Raw genomic sequence first — 26,591 nt, forward strand, 5'->3', positions numbered from 1 at the left:
GCGTTTGGGCATGCACACACACTTTCTCCAACAAACCCAATGACCTGTTGCTCAGAATGCAGTGTTTGCTGTTCAAAGAGGTGAAACTGCTGTACAGAGAGAGCTGTGCCTCGTTGTGCTCTTCAGTTGGTACGTACGAGTCAGGAGTGAAACAGCAGCAGTAAAGCTGCTCTTAGCTCTAAGCAAGTACAATCCTTTTATCCCTTTTAAGGCTTAACAGATAAGTCTTTTATTTCAAACTTTTATTGGCTATACCTGTGTTTACATATATATATTATATCATAATCTGTATAAGTAGTTTCTACAGTCATCTTATGATATGTTGCCTTTTCTTGATGACTGAAATGATTAAAAATAGCATTCAGGACTTTGGATGAATTTTGTAGGGTGTCAGCCAAATAATTTTGATGTCTCTTACGCATTCATTTTGTGTCTGAACATAATTTATGCTATAAAAGCAGATTTGGTTTCTCATAATTCAATACAATCCACTTACTCCATCAGATTTTAAACTTCTGGGCAGCATGAAACAAGTGTGAGGAATGGATTTTGTGCTCCTCATATTCCACAGCTTGAAGTGTTAGAAGAAAATCGATAAATAAGATTTCTTTAGAGAATCTATAAAAAGCTTTATCCAAGTTTTTTTAAAAAAATGTCAATCAGATTTTAGATCTCACTGATAAAATTACCTAAGGCCTTAGTTTATATTCATAATTTTATGGTAGTAATATATATATATTTTAGATCATCAAGAAAAATCTCTCCAGACCTGTACATTAAATAACTTCATGTTTTGATTCTCTTGTGTGCTTCTAGGTGAGCTGTGTAACCTCATAACGCTGGATGTAGCGCACAATCAGCTTGAACACCTTCCAGAAGAGATTGGAAGTTGCACACAGATCACCAACCTTGACTTGCAGCACAATGAGCTTTTGGACTTGCCAGAAACCATAGGTATGTAAGGAGGCTGGGGAAGAGAAAATAAATCGCTATTTCAAAATGTTCAGTAAGAGGTGGGAATTTAAGACTAAGTGCTTGGTTGGCAGCTGTAGAATGACTGGTGTTCTGCTCAAGGCAACTTCACCATTGGGATTAGAAGCAACGTGTGCGTCTTACTTTAAATGTAGTTTCTAGTTTTTGGAATTAATGTTGTTAAATTAGCTGTGGCACGGAGTCTGTGCAGCATTGCACAGAAGAAGGAGAGTTTTATACAGAAAAAAATCCTTCACTTCTAACCCTGATTTAAGGTGCTCTGTGAGCATGATGAAGTATTTGCAGCTTGTTTGTCCATTCTGTAATGAAATTAAGTACGTAAAGGAACAAAAAGCTAAAAGAGCATTAGCTGAAGATAAATACTTTGACGGATAGTTTTAACTAACACCTTTGGCTAAAAGAAAATCAAAAAGGTAAATGTTTTCAATGAATTCTGTTTGCTTTATGCTTCTGGGTAGAAAATTAAAAAAGATTTCTTTTATAAGAACTTCTCAAATCAACAAAGCAATTATGCTGTAATGCAATAAAATACAGAGGGTTTGTGACTGAGGCTGGGAGGCTTTTTGGTCAGTTCCAGAATCTCATGCAGGAGATTCTCTAATTTAATCTGTCTTAAACAGATGGCAGAAAAAGATGCATGCTGTGATTTTAAAAAGACAAAAAAACAAGGCCATCATGATTTTAAGCCCTTCTTTGTCACCACAACATACTCAAAAGAATATACGTTATCACTTAGCCAATGTTTAATGTTCTTTAATGTGTAGTGAAGTGAATGAGCAGAAGAGTGAAGAACCACTTAAAAACACTCCAGCTTTTCTTTTAGCAGTAAATTGTTGTGTGTAGTTGCTGTGGCTTTTTTGATTAGAAAGTTTGACCTGAGCGGAGATTACATTGATGAACCATCCACTCTAGCTAAATTTCCTTCCTGGTTTGATGATATTTTTAAACTCTAGAGATCTTTTTCCATCTGGAATTTGCATCTAACTTACACAGTTTGTAAGCACAGCCTTTATTTCTATAGCTGTTTTGTAAATCTTACTGCAAACTGTTTTAAATAAAATTTACATGTACTGTAAATTTCATATTTAGGAAGAGAGTTCTCTGGATAAGCTGTTAATTATGGGAAAAAAGTCTTCAGGCAAGTTGGTGGCTTCCATTGTGCTGGATGGTGCCAAAGATGTACCAAATTGTCTGGTGGTTGGCAGTCACTGAGCTTCCTTGCTGTACAAGGAGAGGTCCTTGGGTGTGAGAGGCGCTGAGTTACTTAAGCTGTTAAGCCGTTCGTGATAGGTAGGAGATTGCTGACTGTGCAATCAAGAGAGTTTGGACTCTTCTATTTCTCTAGGAAGTTACTGTAAACGTAGGTTGCTTGCATTGAGCTTCTACCTGGTCAAACTGGATTTCTGCGTGTTTTCTTTGTTTTGTTTTCCCATTGCATTGTTTTTATAGTGTTTTGAAGTCATTTATTTTTAAATGCACACAGATGTCTCTTTACACTGCTTATCGGAGCTGAACATCAGTGCTGTGTAGCTCAGCAAACCACCAAAGACAGATGAATAATTACAGCGCACTCTCCTGCCTTTAACTTCGCACTGGTTAAGCTTTTGCACCACTGGAAAATCCCTCTTGTTTGTAATGATGAACGTGTCTAGTAGCTGAGCACTGTATTTAAGTGAAAACTGAACATCACAAATTTGTGTAGCTCACAAATGGCCAGAACTGGAAACTTAAGGCAAAAAAGTTGAGCTCCAACTTAAATGATAATGATCAACCTACATTTATGCATGTTACAGAAAAGGCAGTCGCAGCCAGTTCAGCAGCATTGGCTTTGTTTCTTAGTCATCACAGTTTTGGTTCAACATTAAAGCAAGTTGTGGCTTGATTTTTAGATTACAGCTTACTTTGCGGTTAGGATTGTTCAGCGAGAGAATTTGAGTACTGAGAAAAACACCGAGGACGTCTCCTGGCCCCGAGACGCAGGGGTTGGGCTGCAGGACGCCCTGCCCAGCCTCTCGGCCGCTCTCGCCAGTTCCTGCTTCTTCCCTCGCCCGCCGATACCTGCCTGGCGCTGGGCATAGCTGGCATGTCTTGCAGCACCTTCCCTCTGCCGGGTTTTGGCATATTTGGTATATAAAACACTGTCAGTGCTTCCCTAACTTACTCAAAGCAGCGTGGGGGTCACACGCTTGGTACAGAAAAGACCAAACACATTTGCTCGTTATAAATATTTAATACGCTACGAGCCTCCTGTTGTGGAAGAGACTTTCCATTACTGCCAGATCTGTCCCCTCCTCCCCCACTGCCACCCATTTGATGGAGGCCTGGTTTTGCTCGTGAGGGATGTTTTTGTCAAGCTGCTTTGAAAAACCAGCAGCCCCTTTCGTTTTCTACTTCTCCTTCTCCCCCTAAACAGACACCCCCAACAGAAAAGAAGGTGAAAAACAAACTTGGGAAATGCTTACGTTTACTGCTGCTCTATCTAACCAAGTTTTGGTTTTACCACAGAAAGATTCCTGGACATGCCAAAAAAAAAAAAAAAGTTAATCATCATAAAAAGCTGTTTTTCTAGCTAGCAGTACCTCCTGAACCGAGGCGGCGTTGGAAGGCAGGGACGCCGAAGGGTGACACGCAGGGGAGTGGCCGGGAGGGGATTATGCATCAGCAGTGATTACAGAGGTAGCAGAGCCAATATATCCACTCTGTAAAAATACAAAGTTCTTTTCAGCTAACACTTTAAAAGCACGCCTTCTTGCAGTAGCAAATGTCAATTTTAGATATTAGTTGTCAGGAAGTGACCTCATGTCTTGCTTTGCAGATATTGGCTTAATACATTCATATCTGTATCTCTGTTGATTGAAAATTGTAAAGTACTTTGTATATTAGGTCACTTCCTGGAAGAAAAATGAGCTTTGTGGAACAGCTTAGCACATTCCAAGAGTTTCAAGTCCTAGAATCAAAATCGTAGTGGGATATTAGCTTCTCCGGTGCTTTAATTGGAGATTGCCCTCCTGCCCTGGGTGTTTTCTGGGGAGTAGTGTGGCAGAGAAATTAAGATCTAATTTTATTTTCAGGGATTTATCTCTGTATTAGTACCTGGTACACTAAGAAGAGGGATTATCCAAAGCATATATACAAGGAGGTAAATTATCTAAATTAATAATTGGACTTTTGAGATAGCAAATTTGGGCTGGAAGAAAGTGTTTCTGTTAGGTGGCCACTGGCTTAAACTAGCTTAGAAAATGTGCTGCACATACTGCGTTGTGAGTGTTCGCTCTTTTTGGAGACTCTATTAGAGCATTCCCTATAAATGTTTGCAATTTCTTGTTTAAAAGCTCAGAAATGCTTGTTTGAGAATGTAATTTTGTTTCTGTTGAATTTCTGCTGTTAAAGAACCAGATTCTTCAACTGTTTTGTAATTTTCCACTTCTGTGTGTTTACGTGTGCAGCTTGATTATAGTCAAATGTGGCATGTTCATAGACATTTAAGGCAACAGACATTTTAATACGAAAAAGAATAGTCAGTTGTAAATGATCCAAAATGATGCTTTAAAAGCACAAAAAATTCTGTCACTGGATACACTTCCCAGTGTCTGACATGGCACCGTTCCTGAAATATGGTTAGGAGAAGGAGAGGCATATTCAAAGCCTAGAATTCGTGCCCTTCGCTACGACAGAAGAGCTCAGAGCTGAAATCACAACGTTCACGAAAGCAAATGCTCTGGGGAGAAGCTTTGCTGCTGTTGTTGACATCGAGCTACAAACCATGCTTTGAGCTGCGTTACCTTCGGAGCACTGCTCTGCTTTTGTGCACGTGGTTGATAAAACCTGGGGACGGAGCTGCACAGCTCACACAGCTCGGGTCATACGACGTGTTGCTGACACCTTTAGGTCCCCAGAATTCCTCATAAACATATTTCCCTAGACAAGTGAAACTACTTTAAATTTATTTCTTTCTTTATTTTCTTTAAGTACAGCAGGCTTAGCAAAAGCTGGAGAAGTCTCAGTCTGAAACTTCTGCTCTTAATGAGAAGCAGGCGAGCACCGCCAGCCCTTGGTGGCAGGGCTGCTGCTCAGGAACCACGCAGCTGATTGCTTCTATTTCTTGCCCTCCTGGTGGAGCAGAAGGTGGGCACCAGCTTGGATGGCAATCTTCATGTCCTGAACATTGAAGCACGTACACGTAGTGCTTTGGTTAGGCAGGGCCTACGAGCGTGCAAAGCTTTCAGGGTGAAGCCCATTTCCAGTCTCAAAAGGAGAGAGCAATCTGGTCAGTGCTTATTGTTCTTGGACTGTGCTGTTAATGGAGCATTTAAATTAGATTCTGTTCGTATTTGGCAATCACAATAAGCTTGCCTTTTCTCTACCTCCTCGAAAGCAGCGGCTCCCACTCTTCTCTTTCAGTTTTCAGGTTATTACAAACCATTGTTGGTTTTCAAGGTGTTCTCATAAAGGGGATGAAGCTTCTTGTTGTCTTCATTTCTAGAGTTAGTAAAAACAAAGCAGTGAAACTGTCCCAAAATCTTGTGTGGCATGGAGGTGGGAAGTGGGAAGTGCCTGATCACTGCCTCCTGGGGGCTGAACTGGAGGGTATGGAGCAAAGCTGTGAGTTGCCAGCCCCCAAAGGATTAAAAGCAGCTTGCCCTTACTGTGATGGGTAGGTAACGCTTAGGTGTCAGTGTTTGCACAGCTTGTTGAGGATGAGGAAAGCTCGCGGGCTCCCAGGGCAGCATGACAGTTCCGAAGAAGAAAACTGCATCAGTTGCTGCTAACTCCAGGAAGTTTGTGAGCTACACGTTGTTGAATCTTCCCTGGGCTCCAGGGGAAGTTTCAGGGTGTGCTTTCCCTTTCCTTAGCTGCTTCTCTTGGCGTTGGCTGTTGGGCTTTTTTTTCCGGAGAGAAGATATTTGTGAGTTAGGTGTACATTGTTCTTGGTGGTTAACCTTTTTGTAAAATTAATGCCTATATAAATGTTTTTAATGCTCACTTGAAAAGGGAAGTAAGATTGCCAAAGAAAAAAATAGTAAAATAAATTTCAGTTGCTTTGTGTTACATTTTTCTCAATTCATATTTCATACAACAACTTCACTGATAATCGAAAGCAAGTCCCGACTGTTGCTTTTGACTGTTGCAGTCAAGTGTTTTTGTATCATTTTCGTATCATTTTCAGCTGATTATAATTCCTGTTTTTGTTTCAGTAAATAATCTTCAGTGCAAGCCTGGTATATAATTCGATACACATGTATTCTGCTGTAAAAATAAGGCTTGCTTCTATTGGCTTATTAGTTCTGAGTTTATTGATTTGACCTGTATTTATGAAAACACTTCTTATTTTGTATTTTGGTTGGATATTCTTCCTGGTGAGACCAGGATGGGGACTGTTTATTTTAGCGAACGTGCATACCAGCACACGGTAATGAGATGCAGAGACCGGTATGGAGAGATGCGTTAGAACTGCAGCTCAGCATTTTCAGAGTGATTTGTATACCGTAGGAAGAAAAAGCCCATCATCTTATATGTAAGAAGCAGGCAGGAAGGAAGAGTGATTCAAAGGAATCAAGGCAAGCAGGTCTCTTAGCTAAGTGCATTTTGATGAACGCATGTTAAAGGAAGTTGAATTTTCATGGCTTAAAGACAGTTTCAGAAACATGTCGCTCTTGTTCGTGCTCTCTTGCCTTATACAGGTGTTGTGCATAGTACACGTCAGATACTTTAGCCTCTGCCACTTAGTTTTTGCCAGTATCTTGCGTCTTTCACACATGCATTCTGCAATGATTTTGGTCTTGAATTTGTTCCGAGGATTTTGTTCTGCTTTCCACTTCAGCATGCTTGCTGAGATCAAGTTCAGGACGTCTTGCCTTGCCAGTGGCTTCTCACTCTAGCAGTGCTGGATGTCTGTAGGCACGTTGTGCTTGTGGAGTGCAAGTGAAGATCAAAATAGTTTATCTAACGCCTTTCATTTTGCTCCCCACCTATCAGGGGAAATGTTTGCCTTTCTGACAAGAGGTGAGACTGTCAGTGACAGTGGTGTCAACATGTCAACAGCTCCTTTCACCTAAAAAGTCTGTGAAACTGTTCAACAGTTGTCATGGAGTATGGCTGACATCTGGAAAAAGTAATGCATACTAAGCACAAAGTGTGCTATAGGCATCTTCTAGCTTGCCTTATGGCTATTTTAGGCTATGAGCCTGAAATGCTTGAACAGTGTTTAATTTCTCTCCATAGTTGGCCACCTCTAGCTTGCCTAGTCTCTCCTTTAAAGTTTTAAACTCTTTAGGCCCTTGGTCCTACCTACTTGGGATTTTATAATTATTTTTTAACATACTTACTGAACCTCTTGTGGCTTTTTCTTCCATACTGTCATCTTTGTTATTTTATACAGCATGAAGGATATGCGGTGTTTTAAGGCTAATCAATGACATCTGGTCCCTTTTGCGGGTGAAATAATTTATCTCCCGTAGAAGAAAATTCCTTACTGATTTAAGTGAGCTGAGCTGTATGAAATCATACGGTGGTAATGTAAAATAAGTTCTTAGGCTGCTACTTAAGGCATGCAGAGTTTAGTCAAATCGAAATCTAAGAATATTTATCAAAGTTAGATCATCAAAAACACTCGTGAGCCATGTTTGTAGTTCAGTCTTGTGATTATCTGTTCCATGCCGAAGTTCATGTATACTTATTATCACAATCTTTAAGGGATGGGTTTTTGATGTGTGCAGCTCTTTTAGTTAAATTTGTGTGTCAGTGCTATCTGCAATAGGATTTTCTCTAGCAAACAGATTTTAAGTTGATCAGTAAGTTTCTGGTATTTTTAGGAAAAAGCAACTGGCAAAGTAGCTTGATGAACTAAGTTGCATAAATCAGGCTAATTGCTCCATGTTTTAGTAATGATACAGTAATATTTTGCACAAAGTAATGACCCTTCATCAAGGGATAGGGAATTTGAGGGATTATTTTAACTGAGGAAGGGAGAGAAAGAGGTGTGATGAATCTCAGAAAAAAAGAGCATTTGTCACCCCCTTTAGATGGTGCTGGTAAGACTTTGAAATAGGAATTTGGATTTCTTTATACTATTTAATGCTTTAGGTCCCGTTTCTCTTGATTTTGAAATACTCAAGGAAGAGATGTTGCTCCTAATTAGAGAACTGCTTCAGGTGGTCTTTCTAGAAGGCATGTTTAGGTGAGCGTGGTTTTCCGCTTTATTTCAGTCTTCCCTTCTTTTGGGGATTAGCTTGCACTGAGTTTTTTCCTTTAACATTTGTGAGGTATCTTTAATAAAGATTTTAATTTAAACTAGAGTCCTATTTGTAGCAGTAGGATTTAATTTAATAGTTTTGGATTTACCTGCTTCCAAGGGACTTTGAATTAATTTCTGTGCAAATTTAGAGACCCCTATTCTCCTCAGTGAGGTGACTGGGAGTTGTGTGCTCAGGGCGCTTCAGGACTGAGCGCTGTGGGATGGGTGTCACACTGGGCAAGGTGAAGCCTGCTGCTGGGTGTCAGTACCTCTTGCCTGTAACAAAATACATCTGAAGCAATTGCTACAAAGGTGGCTGTGTGAAAAGTGACTCTTAACAGTGACTGTTCATGCAAATAGTTGAGCTAAGACAATTGTGCAGTGACTTCCTTGTGCCTGGCGTGAGTTCAGGGCTTAGGCTGGCTTTAGTATGACAGGGAGAATTACCTCTGAACAGGGTGATTGAGTTTACAAGCTCTTTTTTTGGAATGGGCTTCCTAAGAAAAACTCTTGGAAGGGTTTCTAGTTGCTGCTTTTTCTGCCAGTAGCTGCTTTTCAGTTGTGGTTATCAAACTGTTGCCTTCGCGAGCATCCAGTGCTGCGTCTTCTGAGTCACTGCCTGCAAGGGGCTGCTGGAGAGGAACCGCAGAGGTATGGTTTTGGTGACAAAAGCACAGCCGCAGATGCTCCTGATTGTCTGGCTGCCCCAACTGATGGCGATCGGCTGGTACCATCCGCGCCTTACTTCTGGCTCAGTAGATTTGGCCTGACAGCGTGCAAGTTGAGGGCTGATGGATGCGTATTCTTTTTTTCCTTGTGGTATGCCTTTCCCGTGGAGGAGAAAGATTTCTGGAGAAGAGAAAACAAGTTTATTGAGAAATGCTATTTATGATAAAAATTGCATTGAGAGCTGCTACTTATGTCTCCCTTCTGACAACGCTATGAAGACAGCCCATGGGTATCGTTCTCTCTTGGAAAATTAAGGCACAATTTGACTCTCTCTAACGGCTGCCTTGTGTTGTTTTTCTCAAATGCCACGTTGCTGGTAGGAATGGAGCCACAGCCATCCAACCTGTGCTCGCAATCTGGACTCGGCGCAGCGACGTCGTATTGCTAAGCAACAGTTGGCATCACGCTGGCTGCTCGAGCCAGGCCCTCTTTGTTCTCCTTCAGAGTGCCCGAAAAATCCAGATCAGCGTCCAGCTCAAGGTTTAAGTAGCAAAAAAAAATAAATTGGCATCTTTATGTTGTGTAAAGTTGATCGCTTGTTTTGTAAGTGAAGTGTTAAATAGTAATTCAGAGGAACACAGTCAGGGTGTGCTTCGTTCATTGTAGAGCAGCCAATCCTGATGATTGTGGTGCTTTGCGATAGGATGTGCGTCTTGTGGAGCCAGGCCAGTGTCCTGTATGGACAGATCTTGCTGAATATGGCATGAAATAGCTGCTTTGAATGTGCATCTTGGTGCTAGTGGATTGTAGGTTGGTTGAAAGCAGGTCTTACGTATTCTGCTTAGTGTGGATATGTACTGTAGGATTTCAAACCAAAATGTGACGACTTGTGCATCAGAGAGCAATATCGATAGCCCCAGGTTTCAAATGCCTTTTTTGGTTAAGGGAAGACTTATTTTGCTGCTTCCATCAAAGTAAACTGTAGACTTGCTCAGAAAGAAAGCACTTATAAATAAAAATCCCAGTGGGAGATGATGTTAGTTAAGCAGCTCCAGGTGGCTACCTGTTGTTTAAACTTCTGTTTAGTTTTTGACAATACCAAGTGGAATTTGTTGCTAAGCTCGTTAGCTAGGCACTAGATACACACCGAAAATTTGTCATCTTTTCTTTCTTGCTTTGTAAGACCTGGAAATTTTTTTCTATGGGAGGCTTTTTTGGACTTTTTTGCCTCTCACTGTTCTTACGAATCTCCTTTTTAGTAACTGCAGTGAATCATTCAGCATTTCCAGTTCTCAGTTTTTATTAGGTACACTACCAGTCTAACCACTCCGTGATTTAGGGTCAATTTTTACCGTATATTTTCACCAGTCCAGAGTACTTCAAGAAAGAGGTATTTTGCCATTTCCTTTGCTCAGACTTTTTGTCTGTCTAGTGCATTTCATACACTAATTTGCTTCTTCATTTGCTGTGTTCCCATCACCTTTGTAGAAGTTCATATGTATAGACATTGATATATCCTTCAGTGAATGAGGAATTGCTCAGACTATACATATAAGGCTCCCTTCATTTTTTATTTGTATTTTTAAAAAATTTTTGGTTGTTCTTGCTACTATTGAATCTTCTCTTCCTTTTATCATGTATCTTTCTGGTACTTCAATATGCAGAAGACGTAAGTTGTCGCACAAGTGGCTGTAAAAATGTAAAATAATATGAAATAGTGAACGTTTTGCAAGGACTAAGTGTGTGAATTTGTTTCAGTAGCAGAAGCTTATGAACATACACGTGCACAAACGTGCTTTCTAAACACATGGATGAGAAGGCTTTGCACCGTTCTTCATACTATTTGCCAGTTGATTTTTTAGAGAAGTTTTGCGCCTTATTACTTGCAGGAGAGTACCAAATGCCCCAGGACTGTGTAGGTCAAAGACATCCTTAAGCACTTGATTTTGGCCTTGAGTGCTTGTTCGCTGTCAAAGGTGAGGGCTAAAGGGATCTTCACAAAGGAAATTTTCAAGATGCAAGCTTCTCAAGGTTTTTTCTCTGGACAGAAATACAGATCAGCAGGGACTGTCAGCCTGGCAATATTCAGAAATATTTTTAAAGCACTATTGTCCAGATTTTTGCAGACTTCTCCCAGACTTTTCCCTCAGTATCATTTGAAAAACTTGGAAGATTCTTTTTTTCCGTCATCACTTCTTAAGGACTGTGTTGCTTTTGGAGGATAGTAGAGCCTTGGTGTTGTGTGGTTTTCCCCCACCCCCCTCACCCCCTGTAGAGGAAATTGTTTTGCCAAAACCGAAGCCGTGTGAAGTATGCCCAAGTTCTGGTAATATGAGTCATGGCATTCAGTGATGCTATGTGTAAATTCCTTTTTTTTGAAAAACAAAAGTTGTTTTGGGGATATTGAAAACGACAGAGTTCTTTGGTAGAAAGATCAGGATAGGACACTTCTCCAGTAGGATGCAGGCTTTCCTTTTCCTTGCTTACAGTATCATGTACAGGTTAAGAATAACACAAGGCATGTACTATTACTTCTCCTGCATTGTTGGTATCAGCATTGGAAAGCACGGTAAGCTATGAATGTCCTGTTTGGGGATGACAGCTCCTTTTCACCCTATGAAAAGTTTGAAGTGTGGAGTATGAGACTACAGAAGAATCAGAAGTCAAACCATTTTCTGTTCCTTGGTGTTAATATAATGATGTATTAATAACTGTTTCCTCCCTCTAGGAAATCTTTCTAGTCTAAGTCGTCTTGGCCTGAGGTACAACAGGCTGTCAGCAATTCCGAAGTCTTTAGCAAAATGCAGTGAACTCGATGAGCTGAATCTGGAGAACAACAACATTTCTACTTTACCAGAGGTGAGAGTTACAGGGGAGTGGGTTTGGGAGGGAATGTGTTGTAAGGCGTCTTTGTTTTGTAGAGGATTTGGAACACGTCAAATAACTTCATTTTGTCTCGCGACTCTGAGGAATACCCTTTGTTTTAATCTACACGCGTAACGTGAAATATTGCAATTCTGTACAAGTTCTATAGTAGTTAGATATGCCTACGTCACGCAGCTTCTGTCAGAAGTAGGAGTAGTACGTGTGGTTCCCATCATTTGAGCTGTATAAGAGATGTTTCGTGGAAGAAGTGGAAGTAGAAATAAAGGGTAACTATCCCTAATTGAGGCAAGAATGACCTTTAAGAGAGTGAATAAAGTGTGCTTGCAGCTACTTACTTGGCTTTAGCATTCTCATTTTAACATGGAGAACCATATGCTGTTGGCACTGATGGGGTAGCATCCAGCAACTCATTGATGCACCTTTCGTAAGTCACAAAAAAATAAAAATTTCCATAATGTTTCAGTTTCCAGCAACTCTGCAAGCATCACAGACAAGGGAGGAGAATCAGTTTTCATGCTTTTCATAGTCATTGCACTTGGTTGTTTTACCCTGGTCTCTTGCTTCAAGCTTAGTGTGGGAGCAAAGAAAAAGTTCATTGTTAGAAGTTCTGGAGTCACCTTTTCAGTCTCTTCAGGCAACACATTTCCTGAATGGAGTGCTTTGTTAACGCTGAGGTGGAGACACAAGTCCCAGTCCCCAGTGCATCTTTATATTTGTCTGTACTCCTTCTCAGAAATTCCCTGAAACTCGCCTCATTAACCTTCAGTTTCACAGTCCTGGATAGGTGTGGTAGGTAGTTACAGACCATTTTTTCAATACAGTTTTGGTGTCTGCATACTTTGAAACTATTTATACTGCTGGGTTATACCTTTTCATCCAGATATTTTTTTCCTTTTCATAATTTCTTGAGACTGATTTATCAGGTCAGCAGATCGTAAGATGCTCGACTGCATGCATTTGGTGCTAGTAAACATTTAGAGGAAGTGTTTGAATGGAAGCATTAGTGCCTGGGCAGAATTGCTTGGACAACAGAAAAAAAAATCTGATATGATTTATTCTTATTTTGGATGTTTCTTCCATTGATTTAGAACTGTTTGGAGATTAAAGCTGTGAGACAAAGCATAGAGTTTATATTCTCTTCTGTTTTAATGGTGGTCCAGACTGCTTTCCTAAGCTGAAAAAAGAGATTTCTATAAATCACTAGCATCAAAGAGGTATATAAAAACTATACATACAAGAAAAAAATAAATACATTTACAGTTAAATTTGGAATTAGGCAAAGTATTCGTAGTAACAAAATGTCACAACCTTTTTCTGTCAGATAAATTTTTAAACTCAGAAATGATAGACTGAAGACCCAGAATTTAATAAATGTTTGGATAAAGCTATCATTTAAGGAAATGCCACTGAGTGAAAGCCACCAGGCTGCTTTTAAAATGAGGACTAAGCTAGCTCTTCCCACCCAGACATATTATAAAATATTGCAGTGTATTAAAGTGTAATTACAAAAAGATAATGTGAAGATGATTGCTTGTTTTTGAAATATGTTCAGTCCTAATACAAAACTATTTGAGACCACGCTGACTTCTTCACGTATTTGCCAATAATTTTTTAACACCTAAGCAGCTACCTTGCAGAATTGTATAATTTATACTGTAATCAGCTTAAAGTAAAGCGTTCCTTGCTATAATACAAAGAACTGTATTTGCTGAAGAAACTTTGGAATTTCAAAACATAGCTGAGGCTGCTGACACAACGCCTAATAAATATTTTATCTTAAAAGGATGGGCTGGGAGAAGGCAGCACTGCCACAGTTTTCACAGACATAAGAGCATTGTTCTTTTTGTGCTGCCAAAGCTCTCTTGCTTCCCTTCAAATGTGTTTAATTACTCTAGGCTATTAGAGTGTATTAGCTAACATTTTTAATATTTTTTGTATAGATGCAGAGTTGAAAAATTGGCTTTAGGAAATGCCAAGATCCATTTGAAGCCATAAAGTGTTTCTGTAACAGAGCTCAGGGACTGCCTAACCCTAGGACAAAGAATATCGGTTAAGTAAAGTATAGCTAGAAGCAGTATTTCCCAATCAGAGGTTGTATTAGTAAATTATTAGGTTTTAATGACTAATACTGATTTATAGATCCATTATTTTGTCTTTAGGGGAAACCTGCTTTATTGATGCTTACTGAGATGCCCCCAGAATTGTATTTTGGTGCTTAAAAGTTTTAGCCATGACTTCTAGACTATTCCCTATTTAATCCTGTTTTACTTACAACAATGTTAATAAAGAGTCTAGAAGAGAAAACTGACCAAAGCTTTACTGGTGAAAGCAGCAAAACCATCTTAAAGTTTTTACAGTGTGTGTAGCACTGTAAGTGCAATCCAGAAACACTGACACTAGAGGTACGGTCGGAATCATTATCTTGTTACGGCTCTTTCCTGATTGCAGATGTTGCATTATTTATGGTACGTAATGCCACGCACAAATCTCCAGTTCCTGCAATGCTAAAGCAAATAGGGCTAAATTCAAGTTGGCATGGTAATAAGCAAGGGTGACACTTTCAGCAGGAATTTAGCTCTCATTATTCATCCCCATGGTACCAGCAATGTGCTTGGTGCATAACTAATGGGTAAACCCTACGATCTGTGCTGCTGAGATTTCGGAGTCAGCTTAACTGAGGAGGGGTACAGTGGGGCTGTGCACTCAATGGGCAACCAGTGCTACCTCCAGGCCTTTTTCTTCTCTGAAGAGAGATGAAAAGAAAGGTGGAGTAATAACTATTTAGGAGTATTTTGGAAATAGGAGGAAAAAAAAAAGGGATTTTGAAAGCAATTTCCAAAGGAGGTATCCGATACACATTTGAAGAGCAGCGTGTGCTGTTGGTACCTCTTTGGTCTGAGTTGTGAGCAGAGGTCACAGCTAAGAGATGAGAGGCTCAGTGCCATGGGCTGTGCATCCCCAGAGCCAGGACGTCTGATGGGGGCATGCTGCTGGCTGCGCTTCTTGGGCTTCTGTGCCCAAGAGGTAGCAAGGTGTGATTGCAAAATTCCTTTCCAAGGAAAACCTACTAAACTTGTGCTTTCAAAGGTGGTGTCTTTGCTTTTGTGTATATATCAGTGTATAAGGAAAATGGGGGAAATAAGGTAAAGGGTGATGGCTGTGATGGGAGATTGCTGCTGATGGAAGTTTTATCAAATCTAACCCTGATCTGTGTGTTGCAACGTGTATTTGGGGGATAAGCTTTGGGGGGGAGCATTTCCAAGTAGACCCTTGAAGGAATAGAGCTGTATTCAAATAAATCTGTCCTAAGTTCCCGGGTGGTTTTCTTCTCTCTGCAGGGTCTTTTATCCAGCCTTGTCAAACTGACTAGTTTAACGCTGGCCAGGAACTGCTTCCAGTCCTATCCTGTGGGTGGCCCGTCCCAGTTCTCCACAATCTACTCTCTCAACATGGAGCACAACCGCATCAATAAAATCCCCTTTGGAATTTTCTCTAGAGCTAAAGTATTAAGTAAGCTGAACATGAAGGTGAGGCACAGAAACATGCTGCTGTTTGTAAAATCAATGAGGAGCACTGTTCCCTATTCCCTGAGTTCTGGCAAGCCTAACGATTTAAGGGATGAATTTATCGTGCTCAAGTGGGCACTGCTGCTGTTAGACATTGAAACCATTCTGGATTAGTTTAAAAATGGACTGTCAAAATGTTATTGAGTCGGCTGTATTTCGGTAGTTAATCTTTTGTCACATTTGCTGGAGTCTGAACAATAACAAAGTGGCTGCAAAGTTTTCAAATAATCATCTAATAAGATGTGAGCGTGTATTGCAACTTATTTAAAACAAAATTATGTAACGTTTTTAAAATATGTTCTTTTAAAACCTGAGTTTGGAGCATGCAGGAAAAAGGACCTTTAAATCTGTGCTATGAACATGTAGAGAACAGAGCGAAGAGAAACAGGGAAAAGAGATAATATTTTTCAATAAATGGGTTTATGTTCTTGAAACAAATTATTAAAAAAAAAAAGTTTCAGCAGTAATTAAGCTCAGCAACTATCTTAGAAAACTGTTGGCACACATGTATTTTCAGTTGCATTATTACTAGTTTTTGCAGCACGTATGCATCTGTAACTTTGCATGTTTACCAGGACTTTGACTTTGTTTTTTGAATATACAGTGTCTGATCTAAATCATAGGAGCATTTTGAGTAGTAGGATGTTTAGATTAATTTCAGATGATTTTACTCTGGGCCATTAAGGTATATTTCCATTGTTTCATTATTTTTTTTTTTTTTATTCCCCACCTCCCCTAAACCACATGTATCTGTTGATTTCAGACTGAGCTATGAAGCTCTGCTGGCTGTTCCCTGTGTCCCAGCTCGCTCAGCCACGTAGTCAGAGCCTTGAGTAATATCTTTGCTTTTGTAGTTTTGTAATGACCTCACTTTTTTTTTGTTGTTAAATGGTTGGAAGAGGTGGTGTTGGATTTTTTTTATCATTTTTTTCATATATTTTTAGTATTTCAGCATTGCTGATAGCAACTTTGTAAGTTATGGTGAGTTCTCTGTCCTTTTTTCTCTCTGTTGTATACAGCAATGAAAGGGAAAAATGTTTTAACTACTGGGACGTTGGAGGGCAGTTTTTTATTAAAAAGGGGGGGTAGTTTCACCTTTTTATTCTTCTGATTTAATTATCTCCTATTTTGTTGTGAAGTATTTTATAAGCCGTTTGTCTAATCTCTCAGAAGCCTTGCTGACATCTTGCAAATGCAGACCCTAAATGTTTGATATGTTAAATCACAGGACAATCAGCTGACCTCTCTCCCGCTGGACTTTGGAACTTGGACTAGTATGGTAGAACTGAACTTAGCAACTAACCAGCTCACAAAAATCCCTGAGGATGTGTCTGGGCTTGTTTCTCTTGAGGTGAGAAGAATATAAATGAACAGCTACTTGAATCCCTGCAAATAAGTGTTTTCTACTACAGGTATAAGTAATGTTATTTTGGGTCAAATAAGGCCAAGTGAATACATGTAGGTATGGCATTTAAATAGGTTTATTTGATCTGTTTTTGGTTGTTGTGACTAGCTTTTTGAATGTTGTGCTTTAGACTGTGGATGAATGTGCACAAAGGGATATTGCATACATATTTTTAACTATATAGAAAGAAAACTTTTCAACAGAAAGTTATTGCTGGAAATTAAATGGCTCTGAACTGAGTATAGTTCTTGGAGACACCAGCATGGAAACAGAGGGGGTCAGAAAAACATATTGAAATGGTCTTCAGTCAAAAGTGGCTCAAACATAGCCCTGTGAACCTTTTAAGTAGTCAGGTGGGAATTCTCCTCAACCCTGAAAGGGTAAGAGCTCTGTAGGTGGAAATCATGAACTACACCTGTCTTGTCCCCTAGACCTGTTTCTCAAGGTACCATCAGCAGAGATGGTCAAACTTAATAGTCTTGGAGGGACATAAGAATAGAGGTGCTTGTTGGGGCAGCTCTGACATCTTATTAGGGGACTTCACAGCCTCTGTGAGCCAATGGATAAAGTCTGCTAAAGTACTTTTTCAAATACTATTTTTGAAATTGCAAGTTTTCAGTGTGGTTGCTGCTCTGAATAATTAATCATTTGTTTAGTCTGAGGTAAAGTTGATATGGCAGAGCAATAGTGCTTTAGTAGCCCAGTTTTCTTTAAGTTAAGGCTCAGGCTGATTGGACTGGGAAGTTGGTAATCTCTGACAGCTGGATTTGTGGGTGGTCTGCTAGCTGCAGAAGCTCGAGAGCTGTGCAGTCCACAAAACCATTAGTGCTATCTTTCTCTGTAATTAAAGAATCAAATACAAAGAGCTATTTGGGCAGTGTTTACACAAAAGTGAAGGTTCCCACAGCAGTGCTAAGTCAGCTGCCTTGCATGTAGGTAATATTTTCTGTTCCTGCCTTTGTTTGTAGATACGCGATTAGAGCGTTATTATTCCTACTGTTGTGTATCTTAACACGTAAAGGAAGGCCACTGTAACACTGCTTGTGCCAATGCTAAATTTTTTGGTTTTATTAATTTTCATTTTCACTTTGATTTTATCCTTGTTTTCTATTCTGTTCCTGCCTTCAGTGTTTCCAGGCTCCACAAAGCTAGTGAAAGTGAGATTGTTGAACCTTGGCATTTGAAACTGTCCAGCCTGGCAGGGATGAGCCTCTGCTCTTTCACGCTTTTGTTTTGACCTGCTGTGTTAAATAACTAGATAATAGCATTGTTTAATCAGTGATTACCTTACTGCTCGCTGTGTTATTATGAGGCTTGGTTGTTTCTAAGGACTGTTAGGTTTGTCTGAAGCTAAATGGTTTACTAGTATAACTTGTGGCTCGATGAATAACTCTGTTAGTTGACATTGCAAATGAGGCTACGTTTGCTGAATGTAGGATATTTATAATCCAATTTAGAAAGAAGGAGAAACATGAGAAGATAATATTCTAGTAGGGGTGAGTGTGTGGTAGGAGACCATTTTAGAAAGCCAATGGATATCTACACAGTGTTCTGCTTAGGTGCTCTGATCTGTACATTCACTTACTGCTACTCCTACTCAAAAGGGCATAGGGAGAGAAGGAATAATTTGTTCATAATTTGTCTGTACACTAATCTTGGACTTCATTACTTAAGAATTTAAACAATCTTGTCTTGTTATATTATTATATAGCCTGTCTCCTTGTTTACTTATTGCATTGCTGAAATTCTTTTTTTTTTTTTTTGAAGGTTCTTATATTGTCAAACAATCTCCTAAAAAAGCTTCCCCATGGAATTGGAAATCTAAGGAAACTCCGAGAGTTGGATCTAGAGGAAAACAAACTGGAATCCTTGCCAAATGAAATAGCTTACCTCAAGGATCTGCAGGTGAAACAATAATTGGCAGAGATAAACATCTTATGTCCTTTATTTACACCATACTGTTTTAATTACAGCTAGTTTGGTGAAGCAAACTATTCTGGATGGATATAGAACCAAAAGTTAAGAATCTTTCACAACTTCCTCCCCAATCTGTCCCCACTATTTCTTCCCCAGATTCATTAGCTGATTTTGAACAAACAAGTTTTAAAGAGTTTTACTGTGTTGCACCGTGAGTACGATACTACAATGGGAATAGCTTCTGTGGTTTCAGTCATATTCATGAAAACTTTTATGTTTAGGATGGAAGGTGTGTGTTTTAATATTATGTACTGTTACGTTTTTATGTTTAGTGATGCCTCGTAGAGTTCTGAAATGTTGGGATGTAGAAATTTTCAAATGCTCGAGATAGAACCCACCACGTTATCAGCCATGTATCTTGTTTTTTGCTGTTATTTTAAGGCACAAGTTAACTTTTAAAAATGTGTTTTTTCCTTAGAAATTGGTTCTGACTAATAATCAGTTGACCACCCTTCCAAGAGGAATTGGTCACCTTACCAATCTAACGCACCTTGGGCTTGGAGAGAATCTTCTCACACACCTTCCTGAGGAAATTGGTAAGACCTATTTTTTTTTTTTTGATTGTTTTATGCAGTGTGGCTGAGCAAAAGCAGTTACCGACACAGAAGATAGGCATCTACTGTGCTCACAAGTAGAGCTACAAAATTCATGCGAAACTTCCAGATATACACAACCTGATGTGAAAGATGTGCCACTGAAAAAGCACTATAAGTGTATGATACTTATCTCGCTTCAGCAAGCTGTAGTGAAATGAATGGTCTAGCTTTTTCGAGTTGTTTTGCAGAGAGCTGCCAAATGCACGCTAGCTTGGAATGGTGAGATGCCATTTATCCTCAAATTCCTCCACAAGCTGCATGCTATTGATCACCTCATAAAACTATTCTTTTTCTTGGAAAGAGGTCGGTGTTAGAAAATACACAAGTCCTATTCTAATTCCATGGTGTAGACTAATAGTGATAGTGATAAACTGATAGTTCCTCTGCACACACTTTTTCTAAAGCATCATGTTTATTTCACCTTAAGTAGATAAGAAAAGTTAGCAAGGAGATCTACAGAAAGTAGGGGAGGAATAGATTAATTCTTTCTGTTTACTTGAGACATCCTGCCCTGGCTGCTACTCTTTCTCTCAAGGGAAATGAAATAGTTTGTTAGATTATAGATGTGTATGGTATGAAAGATGGGAAAGTGGGGCGTGTCGTAAGGAGGACTTGTATGTTGGGAGTGTATTTCAAAGATATATATTTCTGTGTTACACTACGGCTACAGCTTCAGGTCTGTAACAAATAGGTTGTAATTATGTAAAAGGTGGGGTATAGATATTTTATTAGAGATGATAGATACCATGTGGCATGAGTAGATTCTAGGCCCTTCTAATTCGAGTTAGTCAATATTGACTACAATTTCAGAGTGCTAAGCTGAAGAGTTAAGGTAAAATCTCCATCAGTTCTTTTATTCTGTGTATTCTCAGTTGCTCTCTGAGGGAGATGTTGTAATTGCTATTTTCATGGAAAAACTAATATAGATGTGGCTCTGGTTTAGATAATGGCGAAAAGAAAACTTGCCATTTAGGAGTTCAGATGAGTAACTGAGTCTAGATTTTATATTGTGAAGAGTCTCCAAGTGGGCTTAGAGCTCCTGTCTAAAAGTTAAAAACTGCGTGAACCAAACCATCCCTCTTTGTGTTATTTTATTTTAACCAGGTACACTGGAGAATCTGGAAGAACTGTATTTGAATGACAACCCCAATCTGCACAGCCTTCCCTTTGAGCTGGCTCTTTGCAGCAAACTGTCAATAATGAGTATTGAGAACTGCCCACTCAGCCACCTTCCACCTCAGATTGTTGCAGGAGGACCCTCCTTCATCATTCAGTTCCTAAAAATGCAGGGACCATACCGTGCCATGGTCTGATGCTAATCGGATTGTCCAATACACTGTACAAAATACAAACTGCATTAATGTTGTAATTGTCTGCATATGTATATATAATATAATATAATATATGTGGTTTATATTATATTATATATATATAAATATATAAATAATATAAAAAGGCGAATTTAAGACTGCATTATGTGTTTCTGCTAATAGAGGAATCATAGCCATTTAGATTTTTTTTATTCTGTAAAAATGCTTGTCTAAGTTTTCTTTGCTGACTTTGATGGATGGATGTCTGAGTAATCTGGAAATGCCATTTCATTTAAAGCAATTGCCAATGAAGTCAAATTTAAGGGACAAAAATAGTTTTGCTTAGATTTTCTTTCAGTTAAGAGAAACATGTAACCTTTATATAATGAACTCTTCTGTTTTACTCCCTCTTTTTTTTTGTGTCAAAGCCTGAAAGGGTCATGTGTCCTGAGGTTGGGATTTTCTTTTAACTTATTTTGAGATTTGAAGCAAATGGTGTTTTTATATTGTTTACAGTCAGAGTAAATCACTGGATTTTGTTTTATTTTGATTTGCTCTGTTTTAATCAATCATATCTAGAATTTATATGCCTCTGCTGATGAATTTTTATCAACTGGTTTGTATACTAAAGACATATTCTCATCAGAACAACTGGCAGGTGAAAAGGATGCAGTCAAAACGAAAAGGAAGAAAAAAAAAAAAGCTTGAATTCTAAGTCTTGCTTCCCTGAGTTATCAGTTGCAGGCATAACATATCTGAACTGAGCCTTTTGCAGTTGGTCTTTTCTAGCACAAGTAAACCTTTTCAGATTGGTAAAATCATGGAGTATCCTCAGTGAAGAGCGGTTTTCATGTTGTGAAGTAATGATTCCATGAGGTCTGACAGAACAGTTAAGTGGCAAGGAAATAATATATATGTACATTTTTATTACAATGTTGAGTCATAAACTACAACAGGCAATTTTAAGGATTCCTTCTAGTCCTTGTACAATAAATGAATGTGTCTTACTTTTAAACACTGCAATATATGTAAGTTTTAAGGTTGGTTAACAATGTACTATGGTTTTATATCTTGACTTGCCTTGTACCTCCTTCCATTACGGAACTTCTGTGTCCAAGCACAATATCTTCACACTGTGCTGTTTTGCTGCTGAACTAAATGCACTTTTCCCCACAGCTGGGGCACTTGCTTCAAAATATTCAGTTCAGTATCTTGATTATTCTTTTTTAACTTCATCCTATCTGTTTCAGTATTAAACTGATCTATTAAAAAAGAGGCACCTTTTTCATTTGTGCATAGATGTTGATAGCTCAAGAGAAACACTGTAAGTAGTGGACATTCAGTTTGATCACGACTTTCTTGGTTGCTCAAAAGGCAGAAGATGCTTCAGGGAAATACACACTATTGCTGCACTTGCAGGGCCAGTTGTCCCTTTCCAGGAGGGCAGGAGCTTGAGGCGGTTGCATTCCACGTTTACTGAAGAGCTGTCCAGTCTGTAATCATTGGAGTTGCTGCTGGGGTAGCGTGGCTTAGAGGACTGTATCATTTGAACAAAATAAAATCAGCTGATGCCATGAGAAATCTATTTCACATGCAGAAGCTTGGGGAATATTATTTCTGGCTTTCAGGCATGCTTACTTATGTATATTGCCTTGATCTATTTTTTTTTTTTTTGGCATTGCATTCTGTTTTGTCTTACATCTTTTCATTAACAAGGAGTAAGTTTTAAATGGAAGGCAGGTGGAGATATAAAACCTTAGAGGGCTTAAACATGCTGTAAAACTATTGTAGATGTCACTGGATTTTACTAAGTAATTTTTTTTTTCTCACACGTTCTCTCTCTGACCCCCCCCTTTTTTTTTTTTTTTTTTTTTTTTTTACATCTACTGTAGCTTTTCAGTTTAGACTTTAGTTTATAAAAGGCTGTTTTCTTATGGTTCTGCCTGAAGTTAATCTTTCTCAGCATTAAGGTGTTAAAATATGAAGATGCTGAAGTGCATATTTTCAAGACTGTAATCTAACTTCTGGATATACTGCTAAACCCGTATTTGTGCCCTCAGGTCACTAGGGGAAACTGGTTTGAGTAATAGGGTTCCTTAAAACAAAAGTGGCGACCCCTTGTGTTTTAAAGCATCTTGGTCTCATTCCCTGTCTGCTTCTCAATCCCATTTTTTATAAGAGCTGACGGGATTTAATTTGTTTAGTTTGTAAATATGTTGATTATTCACCTTGTTAAGGTACACGGTTAATGACTGTATGATTGGAGCTGACCCTCTCTCACATAAGTTCTTGTGGAGAAGTTGGCTACCAAAATAGTGCTCGTTACACTCGCTTACAAACAAAGTATTCTTTTCATTACACTTATAGGAATAAATAAAGCTATGTTTTAATTCATTACTATATTAAAAACAGGATATTTTTTCAAACTATCTTTGTACTAGTATGGTTGTTGCAGTGCCAGATAATCCTGAACCCTGTTTTAGAAGTTTAATTTTATACATTCTGAGGTGAGTGCTTATTTTTTCAGCGTTTCAAGAGAGATTTGAATAAAAGCAGTGTGAGAGAAGTTCTGGTACAAGAGAAATTAAGTCAGAAATAATTGAAGTTCTTAAAACTAGCCTAAAGTTTAGGTATTAAATGTGTAGCATGGCTTGGGAGTATGTGCATATAGAGATCTATATGCACATACGGGGATTTATATCCAGATCTATTCACAGATCCATATAAATCCAGCTGTTTTGACCATTCAAAGCAGTCTTCTATCCTGACATAAAACTTCTGCATTTGTCAGGATGCTGGGCTGTTAACTGGTGCAGTTTCTAAATTGTATTTAATGCCTGATGACATTCAGTTGGACACATGCTGGTTCATACACGTCTCAGTATTTTGTTGGGCCTGATCAATTAAAGTCTGAATGGAAATAACTTCATCCTGACAAGTGTATGTATCCGTACATACATGTATATGTGTATCTATATGTGTATGAAAGCATAGACAAGGTGGTGAAATGAACTCTTTAGGGCTCCTTTCAAATAAGGATGGGAAACAGGTGATTCCCAGATATTCATATTAAATATTCTAAATCTTCCTTGCTCTACTGTTATCTTAAAAATAATTTACAAGGGTTATTGAGAAGTGTGACAATCTTTACTCTGGGTGAAAATCATGACCTTTATTGCTTGCCCATGGACAAAATGTCAATTTTGTGTGTCTGCCTATGTACATAAAAAAAAAAAAAAAGTGCATATACATATGGTCTGTAAAGACACTGTCCTGAATCACGCCTTGACTTCACAGAAGCTGAGTTACTGTACTATAGACTATACAGTATTATGGACCTTTGATAAGGTCTAAAGCAGATAAGGGATTTGTTAAATTACAAAAAGAAGGTTTAAATGCCATCGTGACTCATTTTGGTCACGTATTGCATTTAAATTTGCAAAACAGAAAGTTGGTAATCATTCTCTGCAAAAATACTTTCTTCTAGTATAACTAATATAAAAGTATTAAAGTTATGTCTCTGGCTGTCCCATATTTAACTTCCTAAACAAATTTGTCTAGTAAAAGTGCAGTGGAAGTGCTGCATGTAAAGGTGGGGTCACAAAGTTATGTGATTGGCACTTTGTAGCTTGTCAGACGTTATTGGACACTTCTAAATTCACGCCCACTTTTTAGAAAGAGGTTTGTGCTGTAGAATATTTGCTTCAGTGCCTCTTCTGGATTTTAGGTTTTCTCTGCAGTTTTGTCCATCTTTTGCTGATGTTGTGTGAGTGCATGTTCAGACTTCTTGAAGGTCGTGTTTGTACATGATTTAGTAAAGTAGTACTCAGACTGGCTGGCTGGTTAGCACTTAAACCCATTGTGTCACCTGAAATCCAAGTATCTCCAGTCTTGGGAGTTGAAAAAGTACTCTATATTTAAAAATCAGAAGACTTTATCAGAGGTTTTTTGTTTTGTTTTGTTTTGTTTTTGTTTTTTAATTTAAATTTCTGAATCAGTGCAAACTGTTAGCTGGGGAGTCTTCATATCCGGATACAACAAAGAATCTTCATATAGTCAGTATCACACCTCAGTTGTATCAAATTAGCACGCCAGAATAGCTTCTAATTAGATCTGCAGTTGGCAATAATTTGCCCAACACGAACTTCAAGGCACAGTAAGGACAATTACAAACAAACGATAGTATCTGCAAGTGGTTTTTGTTTTTATGCTGGCAAAGATCAGAAAATTATGTTTATTATTCTGATGTTTAGGTCTTAACCAGGACTGCACAGGACTTTTGCTGTGGAAAAATACCAGACCACACTAATTTTGTGGTTACAAGCTAAACAAGAGTGTAAACAGTCTACAAAAATGTACTTTTAATCTGAATTATTGTAATGTTGATTGTTATGTCTATATAAAAGATTGCCTTGCTTTTTTATAAGAGTCATTCTGTATCAATGCATTCGTTATAAATAGTATATTTGTAAATGAGCTGCCACTGAGTCTTTTGAAAGTTTTCTAGTATTTATAGTCTAACACGAGCTGGATGTAAGTCATACTTTTGCAGAACCCCAAATTATCAAGAACTGCCTTCTTGTTATATACTTGTCACTCCTGAAAAGATGTTTTTTTTTTTTTTTTTTTTTTTTTTCAAGTAAAATACAGATTTTTCATGTATGGCAATTACAGGAAACTTCAGAGTTGCTTGACAGTAACTACTTTACACAAAAGAGACGTGTAAATTGCACACCTTTATAAAGCAAATGTTGGTAAAATATTTTGCTTTCCTTTTCTTGTAGTACAGTAAGGCATAAAGTAAAACAACAACAAAAAAACTTTGAAAGGGAAAATGTCTTAGATTTTAGAGCAAAATGTGTTTCAACAACAAGAGACTTGAAGTAGGTACAGAATTGTGCTGCCTGCAAGAAAGTCATCTGCATTTAAACTCCTGATGTATAAGGCAGTATTTCCAAGCTGACCTGACAGCTTCGAAGTGCTGTCCTTTAGCTCTGTGAAGCTCCCTAGGATAGATGCTGTTTCGATAAGGTCGTCGCTTGCAGCATGTCCCACAAACAAACGCACGCTGATATCCTTTGGAATCCTAATCTAGAGGCCATAGCAGTTCAGATACGGTGTCGAGGAGGGCACTGAAGCACTTGCTGCGGGAGCATGGATGTGATCAAACTGCCCCATGGTGGTATGACTGAGCTGAGGACGTCCCTGTAGGTTCGGTGGCCTGGCGACCTGAACACAGCGACCCTAAGGGATTTGCAGCTGTACCATGCCACGGTGCTGGCCACATACCAACCTTCCCCATCTCGTGGTGCTGAGCAGCAGACGTGTAAGGACAGCAGCAGGGACTGCAGCTCCTCTGGCACCCTGCCCCAGAGCTCAGCAGCCGAGTCTGAAGGGCTCAAAGCAGCATTGGCATCACGGCATTGAGTAGCCCTTGATAGATTTGGTAAATTCACAGAAATGCTCTTTTTTTATTTCTTTTCTTTCTTTCTTTTTTTTTTTTTCCTCCTAAATCTATTTGTATTTCTGGCCTCTGCAACATCCTGTGTCTAATAATTCTGCAATATGATTATGTGCTGGGTGAAAAAGGACTTCCTTCTGTTTGTTTCAAACCACACCACCTTATTTCATTTGGTGACTCCCAGTTCTTAGATTCTGAGATATTTATCAAGAGTCTCTTTCCTGTTCATCTGCTTTTTACTATTCTTGAGGGTTTTTCATGAAGGGGAGGGTTTTTTTTCCTCAAGTCATAGAGCTCTGCCTTTTTTTTACCTTCAAACAAAACCCCTTCCATTCTGGGGTAATTCTTGTTGCCTTTCTCTGTAGTTTTCTAGCCCTGCTCTGACATTTTTTTCCCCTAATTCATGGCCTTCAGCAGGCTATTTTGTTCTTTGCCTTCTAGTTTGTGAAATAAAGGTACAGCTGTCATGAAAAACTGAAGCTGAGTGGGGGATA

The 26,591-nt window shown here is 38.8% G+C and overlaps 1 protein-coding gene across 1 annotated transcript in view; it reads left to right on the forward strand.

Annotated features, from left to right (window-relative positions):
- SHOC2 (SHOC2 leucine rich repeat scaffold protein) overlaps positions 1-25,112 on the forward strand; it is a 62,214-nt gene extending 37,102 nt beyond the window's left edge. The window contains exons 3-9 of the mRNA XM_068688522.1: positions 817-954; positions 11,625-11,755; positions 15,121-15,309; positions 16,577-16,699; positions 18,521-18,658; positions 19,149-19,266; positions 20,431-25,112. Of these exons, the coding sequence (XP_068544623.1) occupies positions 817-954; positions 11,625-11,755; positions 15,121-15,309; positions 16,577-16,699; positions 18,521-18,658; positions 19,149-19,266; positions 20,431-20,639 (1,046 nt within the window). The 3' untranslated portion in view covers positions 20,640-25,112. The remainder of the gene's footprint in view (positions 1-816; positions 955-11,624; positions 11,756-15,120; positions 15,310-16,576; positions 16,700-18,520; positions 18,659-19,148; positions 19,267-20,430) is intronic.
- The last annotated feature ends 1,479 nt before the right edge of the window (positions 25,113-26,591 follow it).

This window comes from Anas acuta, chromosome 7, assembly GCF_963932015.1.
Source record: "Anas acuta chromosome 7, bAnaAcu1.1, whole genome shotgun sequence".
NCBI lineage: Eukaryota > Metazoa > Chordata > Aves > Anseriformes > Anatidae > Anas > Anas acuta.